Raw genomic sequence first — 27,825 nt, forward strand, 5'->3', positions numbered from 1 at the left:
GAGAGGACCGACCCTTGTGGCACTCCCCATGCGAGATGCCTCGAGGTCGACCTCTGCCCCCCTGCCAACACGAACTGCGAGCGGCCGGAGAGGAAGGAAGAGAACCACCGCAAAACGGTGCCCCCTACTCCTAACCCCTTCAACCGCTGCAGCATGATACCATGGTCGATGGTATCAAAAGCCGCTGAGAGATCTAATAGGACTAGGACAGAGGAGCAACCCCTGTCCCGAGCCCTCCAGAGATCATCCACCAACGTGACCAATGCCGTTTCTGTGCTGTGCCCCTGCCTGAAGCCCGACTGGTACGGGTCTAGATAGATAGCTTCATCCAGGTGCCTGGGCAGTTGTCGTGCCACCACACTCTCAACAACCTTCGCCACAAAACGAAGGTTGGAGACCGGACGATAGTTAACTAATTCAGCCGGGTCCAGGGAAGGCTTCTTGAGGAGGGGCCTCACCACCGCCTCTTTCAAGGCGGCGGGAAAGGCACCCTCACTCAGAGAAGCAGTTATAATCCCCTGGAGCCAGCCTCGTGTAACTTCCCGGGAGGCCAGTACCAACCAGGAGGGACACGGGTCCAATAAACATGTGGCGGCACTAATCCTACCCAGAACCCTGTCCACATCCTCGGGAGCCACAGGATCAAACTCCTCCCAGATAATATTCTCAAGACCTACCCTCGTCTCCTCCCCCGGACTCACCCAGTCGGAGTCCAAGCCTTCCCGAATCCGAGCGACTTTATCGTGCAGGAATTGCACAAAATCCTCAGCTCGACCCTGCAAGGGATCCTCCCGCACTCCCCCCCGAAGAAGGGAGTGGGTCACCCTAAACAGGGCGGCTGGGCGGTTCTCTGCAGATGCGATAAGAGCGGAAAAATGGTTAGATTTTGCCGCTTTTATCGCCACTAGGTAGGTCTTGATATAAGACCTCACCTGTGTCCGGTCGGAATCAGAATGACTAGTCCTCCAAATGCTCTCTAGGCGTCTTTTCCGACGCTTCATCTCTCTCAGCTCCTCAGAGAACCAAGGAGCCAATTGAGATCGGCATCGGGTCAGAGGCCGCAAAGGCACGACACGATCCAAAACTCCGGCGGCCGCACTCTCCCAGTAGCCTGGCAGCCACTTCTGATGTTCCTTTGATGTATGGTAGGACTTGCTTCTGTGTTGCATTTGGCTGTGTGGTTTTTTGGTGTTTGGATGATATGCATTGCAGTATAAATTTCTTAGGGTAGCTGTTACGTAGGAAAGTATTGAAAAGGTGTTTCTCCTCTGCTTCTCTTAGGGATTTGGTGCTGCAGCATGTTTTGGCTCTCTTAAAGTAGGTCTGGACACAGCTCCTTGTTCTGTCCCTGTCTCACACACGCACCCCCACAGACAGGCAACAGTTAAAGAACTCAGCCGACAACAGTTTATCCAGTATCAGAATTGGCAGCAACCCAGTGGCTGGCTGCCAGGTATTCTTTACTCACGAGGGGGGAGTTTCTCCCTTCGTCCGGGAACAAAGCCAATACACAATAATCAACAAAGTCCAGTAAATACAAAGAAGGTCGTCCGATATCCGTTTTTTGCTTGTCACAGAGCTGAACCGGCCACCACACCCTCTTTTATACCCTGTGGGGTGTGGTCCAGTGACTCAGCCTAATCCCTGGCACGCCTCTTCCTCTCCTGCACGTGCTTATCTCTGCGACGCTGGCGAGGGTCCAGCCAAGACTCATCATCATCATCATTACTGTCCACCTGTGGCTGCGTGGAAGTGCTTGGCCCCGGCCCTATCTCTTGCCCTTCGGAGGACACCGGAGGCATTGCCAGAGAGGAGGGTCCTGGAGAGGGAGGCCTTGCCAACTCCTCTCCTTCACTCTCTGAGTCCTCTCCTGCCGATAACACAGGCTCAGGTAACGGAGCCACAACACTCCTTTTGTGTGCTGTGGGGTGATTACTTGCGAAGTTAAAAATTTGGTTTGTGTGCATGGATTTTCGGTATACACAGGTTGTCAGTTCATCGTTTTTCTGTCTCTTTGTATCCACGTTCGTCTTTTTGATTAATTGAAGGTATTGTTCAGGCAAGTTTATGGAATGAGCTGAGTTATTGACAAGGTGGTGAAGTCTTTTTCGTAGCGCTTTTGCTAGTTTGTAGGTCGGCGCTCCAGGTAGTACAAACTAGCAATTGCACTATGAAAAAGACTTCACCACTTTGTCCTCAAATGCTCCAAACTAGAGGAGACACACCACCTACTCAACAATGTGTTCACTGGCATCAGCTTCATGTGCGAAGAAGAGAAAGACGAACTCCCCTTCCTCAATGTGGATATAAAGAGCCAAACGCAACATGGAAGCAAGTCATATCATACATCAAAGGAACATCAGAAGTGGCTGCCAGGCTACTGCATGCTTAAACATGCATGCATGTTTAATACTGCATGCTTAAACATGGCTCATGCAATTGCAGTAAATTTAAATATTCACAAGTCACTAGTGAATATTTGCAGGATGTATGATTTATATGAACAAAGTGTCTTCTTCATCTACAAGTCACATTATTTAGGTGTTTTCTTATATACTACATTGTGAAAAAAATCCCCTTTATGGTTGATTGCAGTAACAATGAATACTATTAAGTAAAAATGCCTGGCAATTAGAGTTAAATACATTTGACATTCATCATCTTGTTTTAATACTAGATGATTTCATCTGATGGAAAATTTGTTTTCCTCCTGATGCTAAAAATAACTAATATTGGTGCCAGAGTCATCTCCATTCTATGAGGTAAACATGGCAATATTACCCTGTATGTAAAGAGATAACTTTAGTGCTCCTTGAAATTGGTGAAATCTATTTTCTTAACTTTCTAGAAGTCCTGCTTTTTGTTCAATCCCTGAAATAAGGTAACAGGCAGAATACCATTCCACAAGTTCCTTCAGCATGTTCCCAAGTTAGTTATGCCTTTGTTTTTCCCAACTTGGTTACCCTCCTGAAAGATTGGCCTGAAATCCCCATAATCCCCCCAGCAACATTATAACAGGTGAAGTTCAAACAAACATCTTCAGTCTTAGGCAGAATCCTTCCCACCTCTAGATCATAATTGGACAACCATTTGTCTGAAATGGTATAGGGCAGGGGTGTCAAACTGGCGGCCTGAGGGCCGGATGCATCACATGCAGGCCACGCCCACCCCGGCTCCGCAAAGGCAAAAAATGTGATACGTCATGTGATGTCACATGATGCGATTGAGTTTGACACCTGTGGCATAGGGTTTCCTGGCCAAGCAGGGGGTTGGACTAGGAGACCTCCAAGGTCCTTTCCAACCTTGTTATTTTGTTATTTATCTGTTATATTTATTTATAATTTCTGGAAAGTGCAGTAGAGTTCTAAGCATTTGTGCTCTATTTCCCCCCCAATACTCCGTTGAATCAGAGAGGCCTCTGCCTGATCCACTTCTGAATATTATTTCCTTTCTTTGGGCTTCAAAAATGTTTTCCCTCTTCCCCTTTGGCCATGTAACGTATCTTGCATATTTCCATCAAGGTCATCATCCTTACTGCTTGGACTAGTTGCTGCAGCTTTTTAAGCAAGATTTTCATTAGTGGTTTGCCCTAGCCTCCTTCCTATGACTAAGAGAGAGTGACTGGCCCAAAGTCACCCAGTAGGCTTCATGCCCAGGACTAGAAGTCATGGCCTCCCAGTTTCTAGTCTTGTGCCTTAATTATTACTATACACTAAACTGGCTCTTATATAATACCTTACTTGTCCTAAATAATATTTTCTTCATAGGATAGAGATGGTAGTCTAAGGCTCATGGGATTGTTTTACCACATGTTGTGTGCATCTTACTCTGGAAATTCTTTTAAATTTACATCCAGTTTCTTAGCTTAAGTTTATTTTATTTTCTTTTTTTAAAACAAATTTTATTGTTTTTTTCTCCTCTCCCACATTCACCCACATCTTTTTTTTTTTTTTTGAACAGAGTGTTGGCCGTTTCTTATCTTATACAATTAGTCAAATTCAAATATATTTTACTCAATTATAATTCTTGCCAAAATCGTCTTCCCCCCCTTTTTTAAAAAAACATATCTCAATATTTCTATACTTGCATACATAAACACCATCTTCATTTGTTCCTAAATTCTAACTTTACTGTTTATTCATATTTATTCTCTTTTATTCTTAAACAGGTCATTCTTTATCTTAATATATTTATATTTGTTTGTTTGGCGTTGCCTTTCTTCCACTTCATCTTTTTTTATTATGCAGCAATCTTTCTCCTCAAACCTACCCTCTTCCTCTTCCCTATCCCTTCCTACTTTCTTTCCCCATCCTCTTCTTCTCTACTTCCCCTTCCCTTCTCCTTCTCCTTGTCTCTTCCCCTCCCGTCTTACCTTCTCTCCTACTCTAATTTCCCTTCCCTTCCTTCCTCCCTACTCTTCCATCCCTCTCTCTCCTTCTTCCTCCCTTCCACCTCTCTTCTCCTTCATCTCTCTCTATTGCTGTATTCATTTTCAATTTAATATTTTCCACTGTGGAGTCCAGGCAGCCCCGATCCCTTCTCCTTTTAATTATTAACAATATATTTCATCTTGTTCCCTTTTTTACTTCAAATCTTTACTCAAACAATCTTCTAATCCTTTGTCTTTTTTACTTTTACCAATGTATTTTTTCTGCTTTACTTCTTGCAAGTATAACATTTAAATCATTTTTATCATTTCAATTTCATTCAGTTTTACATTCAATTTCAATTATTGAATATATTTCTCAAAATATCTTAACAATATATTTCAAATATATATTTATAAAGCGTATCTTAATCATTTCTCATTTTACCCAAGCCAATTAGTTCTTAAAATATTCTTAATTTGCCTTCTTTTCTCTTTTTGATTATGTTTCATATATATAGTTTGAAATATTCCAATTATTGCATTTCCCTAACAAGTTTATTCATATTATTAAAACCTATCATTCTATAGACCTCCAGTATTATTAAGCATATGACATTTATTGCAGTTTCTCCAGTTTTCAGTAGAGCATATTTAAAACTTAAAATATAGAGTATAAGTCTTATTCCCTTTATTTCATACAGCTCTATGAGCCGCTTATTTTAAAATCACTTAATCAATTTCACTGTTTTATCTTTTTTTTTCTGACATTAAACTCATCATTTTACAGTTCTGAATATACACTGCTCAAAAAAATAAAGGGAACACAAGCAGAAGACATCCGAGATCTGAATGAATGAAATAGCCTTATTAAATACTTTGTTCGTTACATACAGTAGTTTTGTGTTCCCTTTAGTTGTTTGAGCAGTGTATAAACTACTGTATGTAACGAACAAAGTATTTAATAAGGCTATTTCATTCATTCAGATCTCGGATGTCTTCTGCTTGTGTTCCCTTTATTTTTTTGAGCAGTATATTTTCATTTCTTTCTGTCTTTCTGTCTTTCTCCTTTTCTGCCCTATATTTCCCATTGTTTCTGCTTTTCCTTTCCTTCGTATTTTTTCATTGTTAATCCCAATGTACGTATTTTGTGTTTTAAAATCATGAAATCTTTGCCCTTTATTTCCCCTTGTTTTCCATCCCTTTTCCCTCTTTCTTATATTTCCACTGTAAATCCCAGTGTAATCATTTATATTTTTAATATGTTTTCTTCTCCTCCACCCTCTTTTCCTTCTTTGCCCTTTGTTTTCCCTTCTTTTTCCTTCCTTTTGTATTTTAAAATTCTGCACTCTCCTGTTCTGCACTATATTTCCCATTGTTTCTCCTTTCTCTTTCCTTTTTTGTGTCTTTTTATTGCTAATCCCAGTATACTTATTTTGTATTTTGAAATCATAAAATCTTTTATTTTGTCCTTTATTTCCTATTATTCTCCATCTCTTTTCCCTCTTTCTTATATTTACACTGTAAATCCCAGTGTAATCATTTAAAATTTTTTATATTTTTCCTATTCCACCCTCTTTTCCTCCTTTGTTTCTTTTCTTTTTGTCCATACTTAATATTACAATTGTTTAAGTTTCCATAGTCAGTCTCTTTGTCTTTGTCTTCTTCGTTATCCATCTCTTTTTTGTTTCTCATTTGTCATTTCCTTTTCATCTTCAGTGCATTCTAGCTCAGTCTTTACATCCTCGAATTTCGATCCATGCAAATTAATAATCATTCCCTTTATTTCTAAACACATCGTCTTTATCAGTTTGTTAAGTTCCCGCTCCATTTTATTCTTTCCGGGTTGATATTATTCCGGTTTTGAGTCACATTAAAGTCCTTTTTTAATCATCAAAGTCTATCCTCTTGTAGGCAAAACATATTGTCCTTAGTTCTTGCCAGTTATTGTTTTAAAAGTTCAAGGTTTTATTTTTTCCCCCCTCGTTTCTTCAAAGGTTTTCTCAAAACAGACAATTCCATGTTATGCTCTTCTTTCTCCTACAGATGTCTCTCTATAATCCACCGTTCCACTCAGCTAGTTAAAAAATCGCCATTTTATTTGTAATCCACATCCGTTTTTACCAAGTCAAAAAAGAGAGAAAGCCAGTTTTTCAGTTCTTCTTTCACCTTTATATACAACCTGTTAGGAAATGACTATTACCTAACTTGTTGGGTTGGCAATATATAAACCCTCAATATAGCTTTAAGACTGCTGTATTGCATCATACTGTGTCCTGATTGGTTAGCTCTGTAGCCAATGTCCTTAAGAGGGAGCTAGAAACATGATTTTTTCTCTTTGCTATTCGTGCTCTCTGATATCTCTGTGTGCTACTGTTTGCAAATCCAGAAGAACTGTTTATTGTGAATGACTACGATGACTGGTAAGAAGACTTTGTTATTGGATTATCCCTGGACTGTCGTTTTGCTATCTTCTGCTTTATATGTGTATGGCCTGGACTGCTTATTGGACTGCCTTACTATTTCCCGAAAGTAAACACAACTCAGTGTATCTGTGTGTTGACTGTGTTTATTCGTAACTACTCTCAATCGCTTTCATGTGCACACCCTTGCTACTCAAGGGTTACTCTGCGAATTCCTTAACATTGGTTATGGGCCCAGGATACTGAGAGTTAGTGTGAATACACAGTACCATATTCAGACAGCTGTTTTTGTGGTTTATTGTCCAAGTGAGGATAGCACAAGAACAGTCAACCGGCATATCTCTGATGACCTGGTTGGATGGAACAAATTACGTTTCCTGGTCTATGAAGTGCAGCCTACTTCTGCGTAAAGAAGGACTATGGGCTGTAGTTCATGATCCACTGGATGTAACTGCTTGGGATCCAGCAGACGATGAAGATGCAAAGAAAATAGCCAAATTTAACCGGGATTATGAAAGGGCTCTTTGTATAATCGGACTGACATTGAGTGACCAGCAGCTAGTCCATATTCGTGGTGAGGAGTCTGCTGCCAAGTGTTGGGACACTCTGAAGAGGATTTATGTTCATGATAGTGTGGGTGCACACATACACCTTACACGTAGACTGTTTAGAGCTCGTCTTCTGAAAGGTGGAGATATGTCAGCTCATTTGGAGTTTATGAAAGGAACTTTACAAGAGCTACATGAAAAGGAGCTGATTTTCTCAGAGCTTCATCAGGTTTATATCATTCTTTCCTCTTTGGATGAAAGTTATGATGATTATGTATCTTCACTGGAAGTCCTGACCAGAGATGAACTGACATTGACTGGCATAACCGGAAGATTGTTAGAAGAGTCCAGAAGAAGGCAAGATAAAGACCAACTGAGAAAGAGACAACCACAGGAAGAAAACCTGTCTTCAACTGCCTATATTGTTAGAAAATGTTTTTCTTGTGGGGCTAAGGGTCATATAGCTAGATTTTGTAAAAAGGGCAAGAAACTGAATACTGGTAGTCAACAGAGAGCTAAAAAGGATGTTAGTTTAGCAATATCTAGCTCAACTACAACTGTAAACCATGATTTGTGGGTAGTTGACAGTGGAGCATCGCAGTCTATAACTAGGAGTAGAGAGAGGTTTGTTAAAATGACCAAGAGTAAACAACATGTATCATTAGCAAATGGATGGAAAATAAAAGTATCTGGATATTGATGCATATTGTTCATGTATAAATGAGCATTTACCTATGTTGTATGTACCTAAACTAAAATTTAACCTGCTATCTGTGAAAGCATTGTTAAAAGCTGGGTTTGTAGTAACATTTAGGGGAGATAAATGTCTGATAGAAAAAGATGGAACAAGTGTTACTGCAAAGTTAGAGAATGATTTGTTTGTTCTGAATGATGATCCATTAATCATGGCTAATGCTAACTCAGTTTACGATAACACGAAACCACATGATGAATGCATTCACTTGCTTCATAGGCGTTTGGGACATGTAAACTTTAAGATGTTAAAGAAAACTGTGGAATTATCTGATGGGATAAAACTAAAACCTTGTAAAAAATATTTAAACTGCAATGCTTGTAGCCAAGAAAAAAGTAGGGTAACTCCTGCAAACAGAGTTAATGGGTTTACAACCAATGAACCTTTGGAGGTAGTGTTTGCAGATATTATTGGTCCTAAAAAAACCTAGTTTAGGAGGAGCCTGTTATATATTGAGCATAATAGACCATTTTTCCCGTTATGGTTTCTGTTACCTTATGAAAACCAAAGCAGAAACATTCCAGCATTTTTCAAACTGGCTGAGGTTTGCTGAGAGGAAAAAGAAACGCAAGGTTCTTTGCCTGGTAACTGACAATGGTACTGAGTTTACCAATAACAGGTTTGTAACTATGTTACAGAAAGCTGGCATTGAACACAAGCGTTCTGCCCCTTATAGACCGCAACTTAATGCGTATATTGAACGCAGAGGGCAAACGTTGCAGGCTATGGCTCGAAACTGATTCTGGTTTGTCTGAGGCACTTTGGGGTGAGGCAATAATGTGTGCTAACCATGTCTTGAATAACGTAGTCAATTCAACAACTGGTGAATTACCATTCACACGTTGGCATGGAAGAAGACCAGAATTAAGTTATTTGCACACATTTGGAGCCCCAGCATGGGTTCATATTCCCTCGCAATTGAGGCGAAAGGGGCAACATCTTCTGCGCATGTCCAAGATGGTGGGGGCTGTCTGGACCGCTCCCGGAGGATGGGGTGATTCTGGTGGCTTCGGGGATCCTTTGGGGCCAATTTGATCATCTCGGCCCCTGTCCCAGCCAAGGGGACTCCTTCCCAGCCTTTCGAGGGGTTTTTCGCCCTCCGGGATATCGGGGCTGGGAAGCAACGGCCGTCTGAAGGCGCCGCGGGGGTGACGGCGGCAGCAGCTGACTTGCGGCGGCCTCTCCCTTTGCCATGGGTTGGCGGCGGTTGGGGCGACGGCGGCAATGCGGAGCTGGTGGCGACGACACAACGGCTTTCCCCAGACCTCTGAGCCTCTTTGGGACTTCTTTGAGGCTCCTGGGGGCTCGAGAGTGCGGCAGGAGCCCTGGAGGAGGTGGCGACGTTGGCGACGATGGCTGCGGGGGCGTCGATCACCGCTAGACGGTGGTGGAGGTGAGGGGGCGGCAACCGGTGACTACTGACAAGGGGGTGGTGAGAGGCTGCTGGCTTCCATCTGAATCTACCTGGACCTGGCAGGGGGTTGGCTTATTTTCTGCTGGCCCATTCCTGCAGTGATCCGGAGGCCCCGTTTTGAGACCGGGACTACAGACGGGGGATATGAATGACCAAACGTCGGAAGATCTGGGGAGTTGGAGAGGTTGGAGGACGGCCGAGGGTTGGCCGTTTGGCTGCCTCGGGCCATTCCCCTTCCCTCCCCACCTCTTTAGCCTGTTTGCAGACCTATCGTGGTCACCACCCCAGCTGCTCTTGTCCCACAAGCCACCTCTTCCCATGGTCCATCTATCCCCCCCCCGGGTTTTACTACTCTGCCTTTGGAGCAGTTTTACTCCAGCTGTGCCCGTTGACTGGAGGCCGTTCGGAGAGTGAACAATCTACGATGTGGGTTCTGAGGGAATCTGGTTCTACTGCCGTCTCTCTACCAGAGGGCACAGATTATCGAACTTTCCATAGTCAGTTCCATCTGGCTAGCCATCGTGAGAGGATGGTTTGGATGTGTGCCCTCTGAGTCTATCGAAACGGCACAAGACTCCTCCCACTGTCGTGAGAGGACAGTGGAGTCCAGTTTACTCACTTTTGAGTTGGCTTGTCTCTCCGTTCTAGGACTTTTTTGATCATTATGGAACCCTGGTCAGATGTCATCTCCACCTTTTCTGGACTTTGGATGCAGTCAGCGGCCGAACTACTTGCTCTGCGAGACTCCCCCCTCTCGCAGGTCTGGCCCTCTACGTTATCAAGGGCCTACCTTGATGACGGGTTTTGGAACCCAGAGAGGTGGCATGCGGCGAAGAGGGGGCTGAGGGGTTTTTTATCCAAATTTTTAGCAAAAGTTTTAAGGGGTCCCGGGGGGGGGAGGGTCGGATTAGAACCAGGATTGTGGGTGTGGGGGATAACCCACTGAGGAGAGAGCCAGGTCTGGCGGAGGGGCGCGGTATGGGGGGTGTAGGACCCGGGGTCAAGGAGGGGGTTAGAGCTTGTTCCGATGATGGACTTGTCATCAGTACTGTGGGTGGGAGGGGCAGATATGGCGGGAGCAGGGGGGCATATCAAGTTGCTGTTTTCGAGCGGTGGCGCGTTCCGGCCCCCAATGCTCTGCTTGTTCCCCAGGTTGCACAGATCCTCAGGGCCTGGGCCTTCGGCTGATGTTGTGCAACGCCAGGTCTGTGGTAAATAAGGCCCCCCTCATTTGTGATCTTGTTCAGGAGGGGGGAGCGGACCTGGTGGGTATTACGGAGACCTGGTTGGGCCAGGAGGGTGGGGTCCCCCTCGTTGAAATGTGCCCACTTGGTTTCCGCGCATTTCATCAGCCGAGGTCACGGGAGGGGTGGCGGTTATTAAAGAAGGTCTTGGGCCGAGGGAGGCCACTGTTCCTCAGACCGCCGGTTGTGAGTCCCTCCTTGTGAAGTGGGGTCATGGGGTACAGATGGGCTTGCTGATCACGTACCTAGCTCCCTGCCATGTGGCAGCAGCCCTGCCCAAGCTACTCAACGTGATAGCCACGGTGGCAGTTGACACCCCCAGGCTTATGGTCATGGGGGATTTTAACTTGCCATCCGCAGGTGAGACATCTGAGATGGCTCGGGAGTTCATGGCTTCCATGACGGCTATGGACCTGACCCAGTTAGTTCATGGCCCTACTCACATGGGGGGAAACACGCTGGATCTAGTTTTTGTCTCTGGACAGTGGTTGAGTGATCTTGAGATAGGGGATATAGTGATTGAGCCCTTGTCATGGTCAGATCACTCCCTCCTTTGCCTTGACCTTCAAACCGCCACACCCCGCCGCAGGGAGGCGGAACAGATGAGATGGTTCCGCCCCAGGCGCCTGATGGAACCTGATAGGTTCCAGATGGAGCTTGGGCCATTCCCTGAGGCTCTGGCTCACGCCTTGACTGGAGACCTAGTGGCCGCCTGGGATAAGGCGGCCGCTGGTGCTTTGGATCGGGTCGTGCCTTTGCGGCCTCTGACTCGGCGCCGATCTCACTTGGCTCCCTGGTTTACCGAGGAGCTGAGGGAGATGAAGCGCTGGAAAAGACGCCTGGAGAGTGGTTGGAGGGCCAGCCGGTCTGAATCTGACCGAACACTGGTAAGGTCTCATATTAAGACTTACCTAGTGGTGATAAAAGCGGCAAAATGTAACTATTTTTCCACTCTTATTGTGTCATCAGATAATCGCCCGGCCGCCCTGTTTAGGGTGACCCACTCCCTGCTCCTTCAGGAAGCGCGGGAGGACCCCTTGGAGGGTAGAGCCAAGGATTTTGTACAGTATCTGTATGATAAAATCGCTCAGATTCGGGAACACCTGGACTCTGACGGGGTAGATTCAGGGGGGAGGATGGTGTTTCGGATAAGCTTTTATTAACAAAGTTAAACTAACAACGCTTATAAAGCGTCTTCAAAGGGAACACCCAGGAACCGGAAACACCTCATAGAGGCACATAGAGATAAAGATTAAAAGCAACACAACCCCATAACATCTCCCCTTTTCTAATAACAGCAACACTTTCTACAACTTGAGTCTATCAGGGGGGCGTGAGCATCTACCACTCCGAGTAACGACCGGCTCTCTCACACCTGACTCTCATGCAGGCCGGATCTCTTCGCTCGCCATTTTCTGAAGCCTCGGATGTTTGGCTATCACCAGACGCACCAACTTGCTCAGGACTGTCATCAATGTCAGACGAGCATTCATTATTATCCTTAAGTAGGTTTGGCTTGGCAACTGGCTCTGACCCACCCACTGAATATGAGGAGTCTGGTTGCTCAGCCACACACAAGTCTGGTTGCTCAGCCACACACAAGTCTGGTTGCTCAGCCACACGCAAGTCCACACGGTTCCGCCGATATCGGGTTCCTCCAACCTCCACCAAATAGGAGCGAGGTGCCACTTGTTGTAAACAGGTACCCCTTTCCCAATGGCCAGTCCGATCTCCAGGCAGTGGTCTCATCCAAATTCGTTCTCCCACCTTTAACTCTGGCAAGTCTCTTGCAGATCTATCATATTTGGCCTTTGCCACTTGCCTCTTCTGCCGTAGCCTTTCCGGGACCCCTTGTATCACCACGGGCTCAAGCAACTTATTTGCCACGGGTAAGGACGTCTTTAATCTCCGTGACATTAATCTTTGTGCTGGGCTACTGTCCATACCTTCAGTTGGAGTATTCCTCCAATGTAAAATAGCCTTCCACGGATCGCTACATTCGCCATGTGCTTTCCTACATAAGTTCTTAGCAATCTTTACAGCTGATTCAGCTTTTCCATTCGCTTGCGGATAACGTGGCGATGAAGTAATATGATCAAACTCCCACTCAGCAGCAAATTTCTTGAATTGCAGACTTACAAATTGAGGACCATTATCAGTAATCACTACATTTGGTTGCCCATAACGTGCAAACTGAGACTTACATCTCTTGATGGTGGTCTCAGCTGACAGGTCTGGAAGGAGGTCAATTCCCCAATAATCTGAATAATGGTCCACTATTATCAAGTGCTCTTTCCCTGCATAATTAAACAAGTCCATACTAATGATCTGCCAGGGTCGGGATGGTATCTCGTGTGACATCATAGTTTCTTTCTGTTGCCGATATGCATATTCATTACAGATGGTACAATTACTGACAAAATCCTCAATTTCGCCTCGCATATTCGGCCAGTACAATGTGTCACGGGCTTGTCTATAGCATGCCTCCCCACCAATATGGCTTGAATGGATGCGCAATAACATCTCCGATCTCAATAACTTTGGCACTATAACTCTTGGACCCTTATACAGAATGCCATCTTGTACAGCGATCTCATCTCTGAAGGACCAGTATTCCCTTACAATCATGGGAACTGCCTCTTTCACATCCGGCCACCCACTCAGCACGATATTCTTTAGTGTCTGTAGGGCCACGTCAGCGTCCGTATGTTGCCTCAACTGCTGTAACCGCTGATTCGTAACATTAAGATAATCTGCTTGGTTAATTTCAGCAAAACATATTTGTTCCTGTCACAGCCAACAAACCGTCTGATATTCATGTTCTCCTCCCGTAGCTGTCTGATCTACTGTGGCTCTACTCAGGGTATCGCTGATATACATTTCACGTCCTGGCTTAAAAACCACATCAAGATTATAATGCTGTAAACTGAGCATCGTGCTTTGCAAACGCTTTGGGGCACACAGAAGAGGCTTTTTGAATATAGTTATTAACAGTTTGTGATCAGTTTCAACTGTAATTATATCTCTACCATAAAGGTAATAATGGAAACGCTGGCAAGCAAATACGATACTTAAACATTCTTTCTCGATCTGAGCATAGTTTAACTCTGCTGGCGAAAGCGCTCTGGATGCGTATGCAACTGGCTGACCTTCTTATAACAGACAGCATCCCAGACCGTTCTTACTTGAGTCACTTTGAATAGTAACCATCTTTGTGACATCATAGTATTTTAATACTGGAGCAGAAGTAACCAAGTGTTTTATCTCTTGCACTGCCTGGTCCTGTTTAGGGAGCCAGTGCCAAACTGTGTCTTTATCCAACAGACGTCTCAATGGCTGGCACACCTCAGATAAGTGTGGCAAAAATTTTGCTAGATATGTAACAAAGCCAATGAATCTCTGCACTGCTTTAGCATCAGTAGGCGGTGGCATGTTCACAATAGCTCTGATCTTTTCTGGGTCCGCTTTTAACCCTTGTGATGTTAAAATATGTCCATGAAAGCGGACTTCTCGCACCTTAAACTGCAGCTTCTTTATACTGAGCCTCAGCTTCACCTGCTTACACCGCTCCAATAGTGCCATCAATTTCCCGTCATGATCATGCTCCGCTTCATCATCAGTGTCGCCACACCCAACTATAAGGATATCGTCAGCTATAGGCTCAATTCCGCTGAGGCCACTCAATAATTCCTGCTGCTTCCTTTGATACGTCTCTGGTGCTACGGAGACACCAAAGGGCAGTTTAAGCCACCTCTTTCTGCCCCAAGGAGTCCAAAACGTAGTCATATAACTGCTCTCTTCGTCCAGTTTACACTGTAGGAAGGCATCCCTGGCATCAACAAGTGTAAAAACCCGTGCCTTAGGCAGCTTGTGCAAAACATCCTCTAACGTTGGCATTGGGTAATGCGATCGTTTCAAAGCCATATTCAAAAACTTGGGATCGATGCAAATTCGGATCTTTTCCAACTTCCTAATCACCACCATATTACTTATCCAGTCGGTTGGCTCGGCTACTGAAACAATATGTCCCTCTGCTTCATATTTATCCAACTGTGCTTTAACCTGTGCCTTAATGGCTATAGGGACATTGCGTGGGGCACTTTGTACTGGAGGGACAGCGGGATCAAGTTGAAAGTGAACCTCTCCTGGAACGGATGCAATAGGGCCCTCAAACACCTCCCTATAAACTTGGAGGACTTGATGCTTTATCAATGGTCTCCCCAAGGCTTTGGAGGAATAGGTTTCAACATTATGCAACTCCCTCAGAATGGTAAATCGCATCAGTCCCAAACGCTCACACGTTGAGCCTGACAGTAATGGCTTTTGATCTACATCCACAATTTCAAATTCCAATTTGTGACTAACTCCACGTATGTTACACTCTGTATAAAATAAGCCTAGCGACTTCATCAGTTCCCCCGAATATAACTTTAACGTGGCACTACTAGGCTGGAGGGGTGTCTCAGGTGCCAATTTCCTTTTATCCTTTAGGCTCATCACATCGCATGTTGCCCCCGAGTCCAACTGACAAGATTGAGTTATATCATTAAATTGAAGATTAACAAACCACTTTTTGCCTTTTGAATGTACTGCACCAATGCATTCTTTCGTATAGATCGCATCTGTGGTAAACAGCGATACATCCTCTAAGTCCGGCGTTTGCTCAACCATATGCAACTTCCTTGCTGCCAGACACATCCCAGCAAAGTGGTTCAGCCTCCCACACACCCTACAGATTTTACCATACGCTGGACATCGATCTTTCCCACGTGCATGCACATTGTCACAGTATTTACATGGTGTGTGGTTGTCTGCTGACAAATTGCGAGGCTTCTGTTTAAACTGCTGCTGTTGCTGACGATTCCTCACATTTGGCTGGTGCCTGGAAGCTACATTAACACAGTTGGTCTGTTTATCTCGCTCCAACACCATCAGCCGTTTATCTGTAAATTCAGTAGTCCGACATATTTCTATGGCTAATTGCAAAGTTAAACCATGTTCCCTTAATAAACGGCGGCGTGTACTTTCCTTGACAACACCCAAAACTATTTTGTCTCGGATGAGTTCGTCTCTGAGGGAACCGTAATCACAGCTTGCCGCTCATTCCTTTAAGCGTGTTACAAAGGCGTCTATCGTCTCCCCTTCTTCCTGCGTGCAGCTGCCAAAAAGATATCTTTCATATATAACATTCTTATGCGGTCTGAAGAAAGCTTCCAAAGCATCCAAAATAGCCTTAGTATCAGTCCTCTGCTCTTCTGTAAGAGTTAAACTATGCTTATAAACATGAAGACATTCTGCACCCATCAATCTTCTTAATGTGGCAGCTTGTACTGCTGCCGGCTTATCATTTAAGCCTGTCGCCAAAGAGTAATCTTCAAACTCTGCCCTAAAGTTTTCCCAATTAGTGCTAGAGTCCTCACTTACTCGCATGGGTTGTGGCAGTGGTATATTATCTGTCATGGTGCTATATTTCTTACTTCAAACGCTCAACTTTCAAGGCCGAACCACTTCTGACACCATGTTTCGGATAAGCTTTTATTAACAAAGTTAAACTAACAAACAACGCTTATAAAGCGTCTTCAAAGGGAACACCCAGGAACCGGAAACACCTCATAGAGGCACATAGAGATAAAGATTAAAAGCAACACAACCCCATAACAGATGGAGGCAGGTCTTGAGAATATTATCTGGGAAGAGTTTGATTCTGTGACTCCCGAAGACGTGGACAGGAAACTGAGTAGACTGAATACTGCCACATGTTTATTGGACCCGTGTCCCTCCTGGCTGTTGCTGGCCTCTCTGGAGGTTACACGAGGCTGGCTCCAGGGGATTATAAATGCTTCCTTGAGTGAGGGTGTCTTTCCCGCCGCCTTGAAAGAAGCGGTGGTGAGACCTCTCCTCAAGAAGCCTTCCCTGGACCCGGCAGTGTTGGCTAATTACCGTCCAGTCTCCAACCTTCGCTTTGTTGTGAAGGTTGTTGGGAGTGTGGTAGCACGGCAGCTCCCTCAGTACCTGGATGAATCGGCTTATCTGGATCCATTCCAGTCGGACTTCAGGCCTGGGTACAGCACGGAAACGGCATTGGTCGCATTGGTTGATGATCTCTGGAGGGCTCGGGAGAGGGGTTGCTCCTCTGTCCTGGTCCTATTAGACCTCTCAGGGGCTTTTGATACCATCAACCATGGTATCATGTTGCACCGGCTGGAAGAGTTAGGGGTGGGGGGCACCGTGTTGCGGTGGTTCTCCTCCTTTCTCTCCGACCAGTCGCAGTCTGTGTTGGCAGGGGGGCAGAGGTCGACCCCGAGGCCCCTTGTATGTGGGGTGCCACAAGGGTCGGTCCTCTCGCCCCTTCTGTTCAACATTTATGTGAAGCCGCTGGGTAAGATCATCCGTGGTTTCGGGGTGAAGTACCACCAGTACGCTGATGACACTCAGCTGTACATCTCCACCCCGGACCACCCCAATGATGCCCTTGAAGTGATGTCCTGGTGCCTGGAGGCTGTACGGATCTGGATGGGGAGAAACAGACTCAGGCTCAACCCATCCAAGACCGAGTGGCTGTGGTTTCTGACATCCCGATATAGTCAGTTGGTGCCATCACTGACTATTGGGGGCGAGTCGTTGCCCCCCACGGAGAGGGCTCGCAACTTGTGTGTCGTCCTGGACTCACAGCTGTCTTTAGAAGAGCATTTGACGGCTGTGGCCGGGAGGGCATTTTATCAGGTTCGCCTGATTCGCCAGTTGGGTCCCTTTCTGGATTGGGACTCGTTAAATACAGTCACTCATGCCCTCATCACTTCCCGCCTGGACTACTGCAATGCTCTCTACATGGGGCTCCCCTTGAGGAGCACCCGGAGGCTCCAACTGGTCCAGAATGCGGCCGCGCGGGTGGTTATGGGAGCGACGTGGCGCTCCCATGTGACCCCCCTCCTGCGCGAGCTGCACTGGCTCCCGGTGGTCTTCCGGGTGCGCTTCAAGGTTTTGGTTACCACCTTTAGAGCGCTCCATGGCTTAGGACCGGGGTATCTACGAGACCGCCTTCTGCCACCAGTAGCCTCTCACCAACCAGTACGCTCCCATAGAGAGGGGCTTCTTAGGGTGCCGTCGGTCAAACAGTGTCGACTGGCAGCCCCCAGGGGGAAAGCCGCCTTTGTGGGGGCACCCGCCATCTGGAACGAGCTCCCCCCGGAGATACGGAGGATCCCAGATCTGCGCGCTTTCCGCCGTGCCCTCAAAACATTCCTATTCCAGCAGGCTGGCCTGGCCTAACCTCTTTTTTAAACTGTTTTTAAATTTTTTAAATTTTAAATTTGTCTTATAAATTTGGGGTGTTTAAAATTTTGCTTTCTGGGCCAAATTATTTAATTCTATTTTAATGGTTTTTTAACATTTGTATTATATGTATTTTATCTTTTGTCTGTTCACCACCCTGAGTCCTTCGGGAGTAGGGCGGTATACAAATTCAATAAATAATAATAACAACAACAACAACATAGAGCAAAGAAGCTGTTTTTTGTTGTTTATGAATCCAACCACAGGTCATATAGATTTTTGGTGCCAGGTACCACTAGCGTGCTAGTGCCAAGTTCCTGGAGCATGTTGGTTGGAGTAAGCTTGAGCAGGAATCCGACAAGGTAAATGATAGTGTTGTTGTGGATACTCAAGTGTTTACTGATACTCCTGATAATGAGACAGTTGAGGAAGAACCTTCTATTACTGTAAAGGAGGAGGAGATTATAGGGGAGGTAGAAGAGGAAATACCTGTAGCGAGTCCTGAGTTACCTAGACGTTCAACTAGAGAGAAATGTCCACCTGATAGATATCAAGCCAGTGTAGTATGTCAGGTGAACATAGAGCCTTCTAACGTCAATGAAATTAAACTGTATCCTGAAAAGGATCAGGTAGCTTGGAAGAAAGTGATGGACAAAGAGCTGACATCATTGAAGGAGTTAGATGTTTATGAGAACGTTAGGCTACCACCAGGTGAGCATGCAATTGGTTGCAAGTGGGTTTATAAACTAAAAACTGGTGTAGATGGGACTGTTACCCATAAGGCAAGGTTAGTTGCTTAGGGATTTGCTCAGTCAGATAAGGACTATGATGAAGTGTTTGCACCGAGTCTGAGGGCTACTACATTGCGAGCAGCATTAGTATGGGCAACTAAGAATAGATACAGGATAAACCATATAGATGTTGAAACTGCATATCTGCATGTGCCATTACAACATACAATCTATATGAAGAAGCCACTAGGTTTAAATACTGATGGGAAGACGGATTGCTGGAGACTGAAGAAAAGTCTTTATGGCTTAAAGCAGTCAGGTTACCAGTGGAATAAATATATTGTTAATGAGTTAGTTGCTATGGGTTTTTGTTGTGGCCCGCCAGCGGCCTGCGCGTATTGTGGCTGATCCTGATGACGAGGAGGCTGGTGTGGTGTCGTGCCAGCAGCCTGTGCAGCTGGGGCTCGAGTTGGACAGCGAGGAGGCTGAAGAAGATGTGGTGCCAGAGGCAGAGATTCAGCCAGGGCCTTCAGATCCTCCAGAGGCTCCTTCAAGTGAAGAGAGTGAAGTGGAGGAGCCTCTTCTCAATGCACGAGCACGCAGAGCTGCCAAAAGGCAGGAGTGGTTACACAGGAGGAGGTCTCCTTGAGAGTAAGGCTTGGGGCTAATTGGCCACTCCCTTAGCCTATTTAAGTTTGCACACAGCTGGCAAACGTTGTAGGAAACAACGTGTGTCGGGTCGTTTGTTGAGCATTTGAGAGTGAATTTTCCTTGCAAACCTGGTTTCTGGGCTAATTGCCAACTATTGTAAGCCTTTATCTAATCTTTGGAATTTCTGGCAGGCTGTTAAGGACACTTTTAGTAATAGCCTGCATTTGAAAAAGACTGGGTTTGTAGTAAACGGAGTTGTTCAGAGTTTTGTGTGTGCTACATTTTGTCAGGTTTCGGTGTTATCTCAAATAAACTTCATTCTCAAACGCAAAGTCTCTGATGAATCTTTTCTTTATTTAAGAATAAAACAACGTCATTCCTGAACTCTGGGTGCAGCCAAAACTGGCATCTCCTTCCAAACCCCTCCCTTTCCGTTCTTCATCCCCAATGTCTCATTGGCCATCGTGCAGATCCATCTCTCCGTCCCAAGCACTTTCTATTCACAGGAATTCCCCCCCTCCCTCTATCTCCTAAGTAACGTTATCTATCAAAGAGCAGGAAACTAAGTGAAAGTTCATCTCAGCATTAAAGCAAGGCTCTCTCATTCATGTCAGCGCTGGGGGAGATCACAAATTGGAACGCTGACACATTTCTTGGGTTCTGTAGCTGGGGCAGAACAGGTTTTGTAGCTGGTATAGCTGATCCATGTTTCTTTAGGAAAGAGAAAGATGGTTTAGTTTCCCTATTATTGCTATTCACTGATGATATAGCAATTATTGCCAAATCTGAACATGAATCAACTGAAATTGTTTCTGTGTTGCAAAAGAAGTTCAGAATTAGGAATTTGGGAGAAATTAAGCATTATCTGGGTCTTGACATAGTTAAAACTAGTAAAGGTTACAAAATTTTACAAGCCAAGAAAGTTAGCCAATTGCTGAAATGTTACAACATGGAACTCTGTAAGCCTGCTAAAACACCAATGAGTCAGGATTTTAAACATGGTAATATTCAAAGTCCTGTATTCGATAAGGAAATATATCAATCCTTAATAGGCAATCTATCATATTTGAGTAATTGGTCTAGGCCAGATATATCTTACAGTGTAAACCAACTGGCTAGATATAACGCTGAACCTACTGAACGGCACTGGCAAGCTGCTAAGCGAATACTTAGGTATCTGAAGCAAACGATTCATTATTCGTTATATTTGGAGCCTAGTAGTGACTTAGTTTTAACAGCATATGCTGATGCAAGTTTTGCAACTGATCTACCTACTCGTAAATCAACATCAGGTATTGTGGTAATGTTGGGTAATGCTTTGATAGGATGGAAATCTATTAGGCAAAAGCATCTTAGTTTATCAACTATGGAAGCCGAGTTTTCATGTTTATCCTTGATATGTACTGAATTAGTATGCTATAAACAATTGTTAATGGATATGGGAGTAGATGTGAATGATCTGTTTGTCGTTTACGAGGACAATCAATCTGCAATCAATATGGCTACTAATTTAGCTGTAAGAACACGGTCTAAGCATACTGATTTGCGATATTTAAATGTTAGACAGTGTATACAAAGTAAATTGATTCAGTTGGAGTACTGCATGACTGAACACAATATTGCAGATCATTTCACAAAGGCTCAGGGTGCAGTTAAGCACAAAGTATGTTGTGAGAACTATGGTTTAAGGATGTAAGGTGTTATATATTGTCCTACCCAAAGGGGAGAATGAATGAATGAATCAGTTTGTAATCCAATCCAAATTAAATCCAAGTTCCAAATTTACATTCCATTTATCAATCACTTTTAATTCTTTGGTCGGGTTCTTCTATGGCGCGCTTGTCATTCCCACTTTCTCTCTCCATCCACCATCTCCCTCCGTCGCTATTTAGCTGCTATTCCATGCCGGGGTAATTTTAATAATTTAAAATATTTGAAGTTCTTTTTATTGTCTATGGATGGCCAATCACTCACCCAGCACCAACACTCTGACCAAATCTTCCCTCCTCTACATCGCTTGCTCCAGAGGCTCCAGCTTCATGGCGATTCACCCTGATCGCCGCCCCCGTCACTGGATCGAAGAGTTTCTTGGGCTATCCAAGGGACTTGCCTGTCCCTCTTTAGACACTGAGCTGCCTCTCCTTCTTCACTGTCCCTACAGGACAGTTTCGGTCTGAAGACCCCCCCCCCCCCCCCCGGTGACGGTTCGTTTGGCTGGATTTCGCCAAGCTTGTCGGAGCCCGGCATTTTCCCAGCCAGTCACACTGCGCCGCTTCCGGATTCTCAGCTTAAGTTTATTTTCAAAAGTGCTCTGAGAGGTGCCCTTCTTTCATCTACTTCCAATTTTATTTATCTATTAGATTATTTTATCCCATCTTTATTACTTATAAGTAACTCAAGGCGGTGAACATGCCTGATACTCCTTCCTCCTCCTATTTTCCCCACAGCAACAACCCTGTGAGGTGGATTTGGGCTGAGAGAATGACTGGCCCAAAGTCACCCAGCCAGGTTTCATGCCTAAGGTGGGACTAGAACTCATAGACTCCTGGTTTCTAGCTTGGTGTGCCTTCCCATTATGACCACCAAGATCTCATCTTCCAACTCTTATGGGACCTGCTTTATCCTGTTCCCTGTCTCCACAACCAACTTGCTTGCTCCTTGTCAAACTTACCATTGACTCAAGTCAGGGGTGAAAATGCTACTGGTTTGCCCGAACTGGTAGTAAAAAAAATGCTTTAAAAAGTAAAAAAAAGGTTCTGACAATCAGCTGTGCCGCACGATGTCAGAACTTTTTTTTACTTTTTAAAACATTTTTTTACTACCTATTGCCCGAACCGGTATTTTTGTGTAAAGTGTGATAGTTGATTTTTGAGCTCTCTGTGACTCTGTGAGGTTCCTGCTTGTTGCAGGGGCCATTTTGTGTGAAGTCCAGCTGCTTTTGCATTGGGTGTGAGTCAGTTGTGTAGCTTTTGTGTTATTTTTGTGTAAAGTGTGATAGTTGGTTTTCCCGGTCACATGACCACCAAGCCACGCCCACCCAGTCACATGACCACCAAGCCACGCCCACAGAACTGGTAGGGAACATTTTTGAATTTCACCACTGACTCAAGTGGGGTGTGTAACAGATCACAACGCACAACAGCACCAAGAGAGTGGACAAATTGGGTGCATGGAGGAGAATTGTGCTCTTGGCATTGCTGGACAGCTCTTGCTTTTTCAAAGGTCTTCCCATTTATAAATATGGGTGACCCAGTCTAGATGCTCAATTCACTTCCCATAATCCCCTTGACAGCCTTACTTCAAGGCCTTGTGGGAAATTAAAAGGGTGGCAACCATTTTATCACAGATTGCTACTTGTAAAATAACTGGAGAGAGCCAGAGACAGCCTAGTGGCAAAGGTGTTGGACCAGCCCTAGGCAGACCCAGGTTCTACTCCCTTTTCAGCCACAGAATCTCATTGAGTGACTTTGGGCCAGTCCCTCTCTCAGCCAGACATAGCTGACAGGGTTGTTATGAGGAAAAATAGGGATGGAAGAGGGGCTATGTTGAGTTTTTGAGCAAAAGACAGGCTGTAATTCTAACAAATATACTGAGAAGTGCCATTGAGAAAGGGCAGTTCTTTCTCAAACCAGGGACCCTAGCACACTTTTAAAGATATATTTGCATTAAAATGCAATCAGATGATTAACTAGAAGTTTGAGTGATTAGGACAGACCTGAAATTATTTATATAGATGTAAATAATTATCTGTCTAAAAATCGAGAAAGAAAAAGAGAAGCATTACATTGTTACAGTATATGAATTATACAGACTCATGGCTTGGAGACAACAACTACTCATGATGGTAACATAAATAATAACAGTGTTGGAAAGGACCTTGGAGGTCTTCTAGTCCAACCCCCTGGCTCGGGCAGGAAACCCTATACCATTTCAGACAAATGGTTGTCCAATTATGATCTAGAGGTGGGAAGGCTTCTGCCTAAGACTCTGAATATGTTTGAACTTTACCTGTTATAATGTTGCTAGGGGGAATTATGATGTAGATGATATAGCCTAGAGCACTCAGATCCCTATGATTTCCTTCTCTCAACAAATACAGAATAAACTATCACCCCTTTGTAGAACATAACTGTGCTTTCTTGACCGTGAAACTTCATGTTATACAATTAATCCTGAAACTGCCAGTACAAGTTAGTGGAGTTTCTTGGCTCTATGATTGTACATACCAGCAATGCAGGTGACTTGCTTTCTCTTTTCCCTCACTTCCTGTTTAGATGTTGTGTTTCTTTTGCAGATTAATGAGTTGAGTAATGTCCCTGTCCCTGTTATGTTAATGCCAGATGACTTTAAAGCCTACAGCAAGATTAAAGTGGACAATCATCTTTTCAATAAGTGAGTAATAAACATTATTATATAATGAATATGTAATGACATGAACCATAATTATGCAGAAGACAGTGTGGTGCGAAAGAAAAATAAGTATTATAAAAGAGTATCTTGAAGCCAGCACTAGCCATGTGTCTGAATGTGCTCTATCCAGACATGATTGGGAGCTGCAGTTCATTTTCTGATAAAACCAGGCCATAGGTGATAATATCCTTTCTGTACCAAATGTCAGCTTTGGAAGCCATATTAGGCCGGAAGCTTCCATGCTGCCACCTTCTCATGTGTGGGAAAGTAGGAGGGGGGATTTAGTAGAGGGATTGTCTTTAGACATAATAGCATTTTTCCTGTCGGTCAAGGTCAGGGCAATCCTGCATCTGGAGAAGGAGTGGTCAGAGTGCTGTCTCGAGATGGGACGGATGGTGATTGGAGCATGTGATCGACTGAGGAGTGAGGGGATGGTTTTGGGGGTTCTGATTTACTGAGGGAAAACCTGGACCTCTGAGATTTGGGTTTTCCGCAGATGTGCCAGTTTACCTATTCTAGTAAATAGAACTTTGAAAAATGCTTGCTTCAGAGTTTTTACTTGGAGTTGGGTTTTTTTCTGGAACGCTGACACCAAATGTGTTTGCTCATACACATTTTTGGCAGGATTTCAAGTATCATTGTGTTGTGATGGGCCAGCATATTTAAGGAGTATCTTTTTCCATATACAGTATGCCTCCCTGTTCTTTAGATCTCTAGGAGAAATAACATTCTGTGTGCTGGGTTAGATACAGTAGAGTAGAAATCAAAGAAGTAATAGGGTTACAATGCTTTGCAGTGGGAGAAAAGCATCAGTTTTGTTTCAGATGCATCTCTCTGGGCATTTTGGTGTATGTAGACATATCAACTACTTGTATTCTACCTATAATACAAGAATTTTCCCAGGCTACTTGGGAGCAACCCAATAAGATCCCATGGAACTGGGGTGGGGGGGCAGAGGTGTCAATCCTAGGTCTTTTGCGGCTGTGCAAGGACTCAAGGCTAACTCCCCACTTGATCCCTCCTCTTTGCCTGGCTGGTAGTTTCCCAACAAAATAGATTTTCTTTCTTGACCTCTGGATAACTTGTGAAATCATTAAATTACTTTCTGTAGCTTCTGTTTTATAAACATGAATAACAGTATTTTAATCAAAAGAAAACATAATTATACAATTGTGGCTGCAACGATTGTTCAGTCCAGCAGCCATCCCAGATTTTGGCTCTACCCTTTATGCATAATGCTTTTCATGATGTTTTTAAAGAAATATGTTTATTTATTTCTTAGGTAAATCCCACTTTTCCTCAAGGTGTTCAAGATGGTATACATAGTAATTTTTCTGCCAGTTTTCCCCACAGCATCTATCTGAAGTAGAAATAGTAATTGGCCCAAAGTCACCCAATGAGATTGCATGGCTAAAGATTTGATTCTAGGTCCCCCCAATCCTAGTCTAACATCTTAATTACTATTAACATGTTGATTCAGTTGATTTATGTCATTTGCCCTCCTTTGAGAGACTGGTATTTTCCAACTAGTACCTACCTTATCTGGGAAATAGAAAAAGAATTTTAATTATTCAGTCTGAATACAGATTTTTTTCTTTATTTTAAAAACAAACTTTATTAAATTTCAAAATATTAAAAACAAAAGGAAATATACAAATTTTCTCAATCATAAAATTACATAATCAATACACAACAACACAAACAAACTAAATACATGTGATTATATATACACATATATACAAACAGTGACTTATTACCTATTCTATCTATCTGACGGTGCTTCTTTGTTACGTTAATTTCCCCTAATTTTTGTCTTTACCCTTTTTTCCTTTGATTTATCCACTTGTACCATCTATTCCATACTATAAAATATTTTGAGTCTTCCTTGTCTTTTAATTCTAGAGTTAATTTATCCATTTCTGCACATGTATACATTTTTTGAATTACTTCCTGATCTGTTGGCAAACTAAAATTCTGAATACAGAATTTTAGGTGTAGGAGCCTCCTAACATAAATAGGAATTTATCCTGGGCAAAATAGATCCTCTGCATTATGACTATAGATATTCTCAATCATACAGGTCATGGTTGTCCCAAAGGTGCTTTTTCCAAAAGGCAACTGGACTTCCTTGGTTTTTTTCTTTGAAAATGTTTCGCTTCTCATCCAAGAAGCTTCTTCAGTTCTAACTGAATGTAATTTGAAAGAAAAACAACCTTTGATTTAAGGTGGAATACAGCTATGATTTACTTGTACTCCAAAATTAAAGGAAAGTGAAGGGAGAAAACCTTAATTTCATGATACTTGAATATTGAAGACTTTGAACAATTTTGCCCATATATGTTCACTTACAAATTAGACTCATTGCCTACAAATTTTGCTTTGTTTCCCCCCCCCACCCCCCCACCCCGCTTTTTCAGTTGTTATATGGGGACAAAAATTCTACAAGTGCTACTAATCAAGTCATTTGCTACAATTGAACCTAATTAATTTTTCCCAGATGCCATAGTAGAAGATACATCATTTTGCCTTTCTTTTTACTCTGCCTGTACTGCTAACATTTATACAGCATTAGTGTCAGCACCTCAGTGCTGACATAGGAAGGGATATAAGCCCTGAACTTTTGCCTGCTAAATCCCTTTGAAGCCCGGTCTCCGTGGAAATGAAGAGGGGGGGCACATTCCTGTGAAATGACGAGACAAGAAGTCAGTAGAGTGACTTGGAAGATAGCCAATGAGAAGCAGATAATTGGGGATCGGAAAAGGAGGGATTGGGGGGCAAAAGGTCAGTCTTGTCCGCATCGAGTCATGATCCGGTTGCTGTGCTCGAATAAAGAGATTTCCTTAAAGATTGGCAGTTTGGAAATTCATTTATTTTGAGATAGCATCAAAGTCTGACAGACGGACAAGACTCACAACTTTCCAAGCCAAACTGGCAAACCTCCAGCCCTCCAGCTCCCTGCCAAATGTTTGGACGGAGTGGAGGCAAGGTTCTGAAGCCATGGCAGAAAGCCAGCTCTCTACTGAAAGTCTACTCCAAAAGGCTGTGAACCAGCCACCCCTCCCTACTCCAGCCAGCTTGGATGAAACGGGGCCACCCCCTCCCCCAGCAAAGCTGCAACCCCCCCTCCCCCGCCCCCCCACTGCCACAGAATTACCAAGGACAGATGATCGTGCTCCAGCCCAAGAGAAGAAAAAATGATGAACCTTGGTGGACTTTGCCAAAATCTGCAGAAGCTGAATTCCTCTTTCCAGACGCTAAAGGTAAGGGGAAGCCCCTGAGTGAATTGGGAAGGGCGGACTGGTTATGGGATTGGCAGCAGGCCAGACAGCAGAAAACTTCAAACCTGCCACTCGAAAGCCTCATGGAGGAGTTAAAGCAAGATTTTGAACGTGCCATCAGCCTGGAAGACGGTCCATCCTGCAGGCCCAAAGATAGAAGGAGGCCAGCTGACCCTGTTGAACTAAGTCACCATAGACGGGGGCCCAGCCCGCCCCCCTCCCACACCAGAAGAAGAGAAAGTCCCAGTTTGCATCCATGGGTTCCTCCTCTGCCCAGCAAGCATACCAGCCTACGCAAGGCATCACCCCCCCGCCCCCGAATGAGAGATGAGGAAGAAACCCAACAACACCCTAGACAGGCAAACAGAGCCCCACTATGGGAGGAGGGGCCACCGAGGGCAGAGCCACCCCGGTTCAGAGGGAAGTTTGATGGGGATCCAGACCACGTAGCGCAGTTCCTCGACACAGCTGAGGTCTATATCGAGCGCTATGGGCACCTTTACCCATTCCCCAGAGCCCTAGTCAATGCCATTTCAGAAGGGCTGGAGGGAGAAGCAAAGACTTGGTCATCAGCCCTCTACAAGAATAGAGCCCCCCAACTGCAAGACGCAGATGATTTCTTGCAACTACTGCGGGCGAGGTTCGAGGAAGCAGGGGAGGACCCATATGTGGAAGACGAACTCAGAAGCCTAATGCAGAGAGGGAAGCCCATCAAGGAGCACATTCGTGAGTTC

At 44.3% G+C, this 27,825-nt stretch overlaps 1 protein-coding gene across 5 annotated transcripts in view; it reads left to right on the top strand.

Annotated features, from left to right (window-relative positions):
- The window catches only part of LOC139317411 (phosphatidylinositol 5-phosphate 4-kinase type-2 beta), a 144,779-nt gene that overhangs the window by 14,044 nt on the left and 102,910 nt on the right, over window positions 1-27,825 (top strand). For all 5 annotated transcript variants that reach the window (XM_070944456.1, XM_070944458.1, XM_070944459.1 and 2 more), the window contains one exon: window positions 23,698-23,795. In XM_070944456.1, the coding sequence (XP_070800557.1) occupies window positions 23,698-23,795 (98 nt within the window). The remainder of the gene's footprint in view (window positions 1-23,697; window positions 23,796-27,825) is intronic.

This window comes from Pituophis catenifer, unplaced genomic scaffold, assembly GCF_029215685.1.
Source record: "Pituophis catenifer annectens isolate HBS135680 unplaced genomic scaffold, rPitCat1.0.hap2 SCAF_5, whole genome shotgun sequence".
NCBI lineage: Eukaryota > Metazoa > Chordata > Lepidosauria > Squamata > Colubridae > Pituophis > Pituophis catenifer.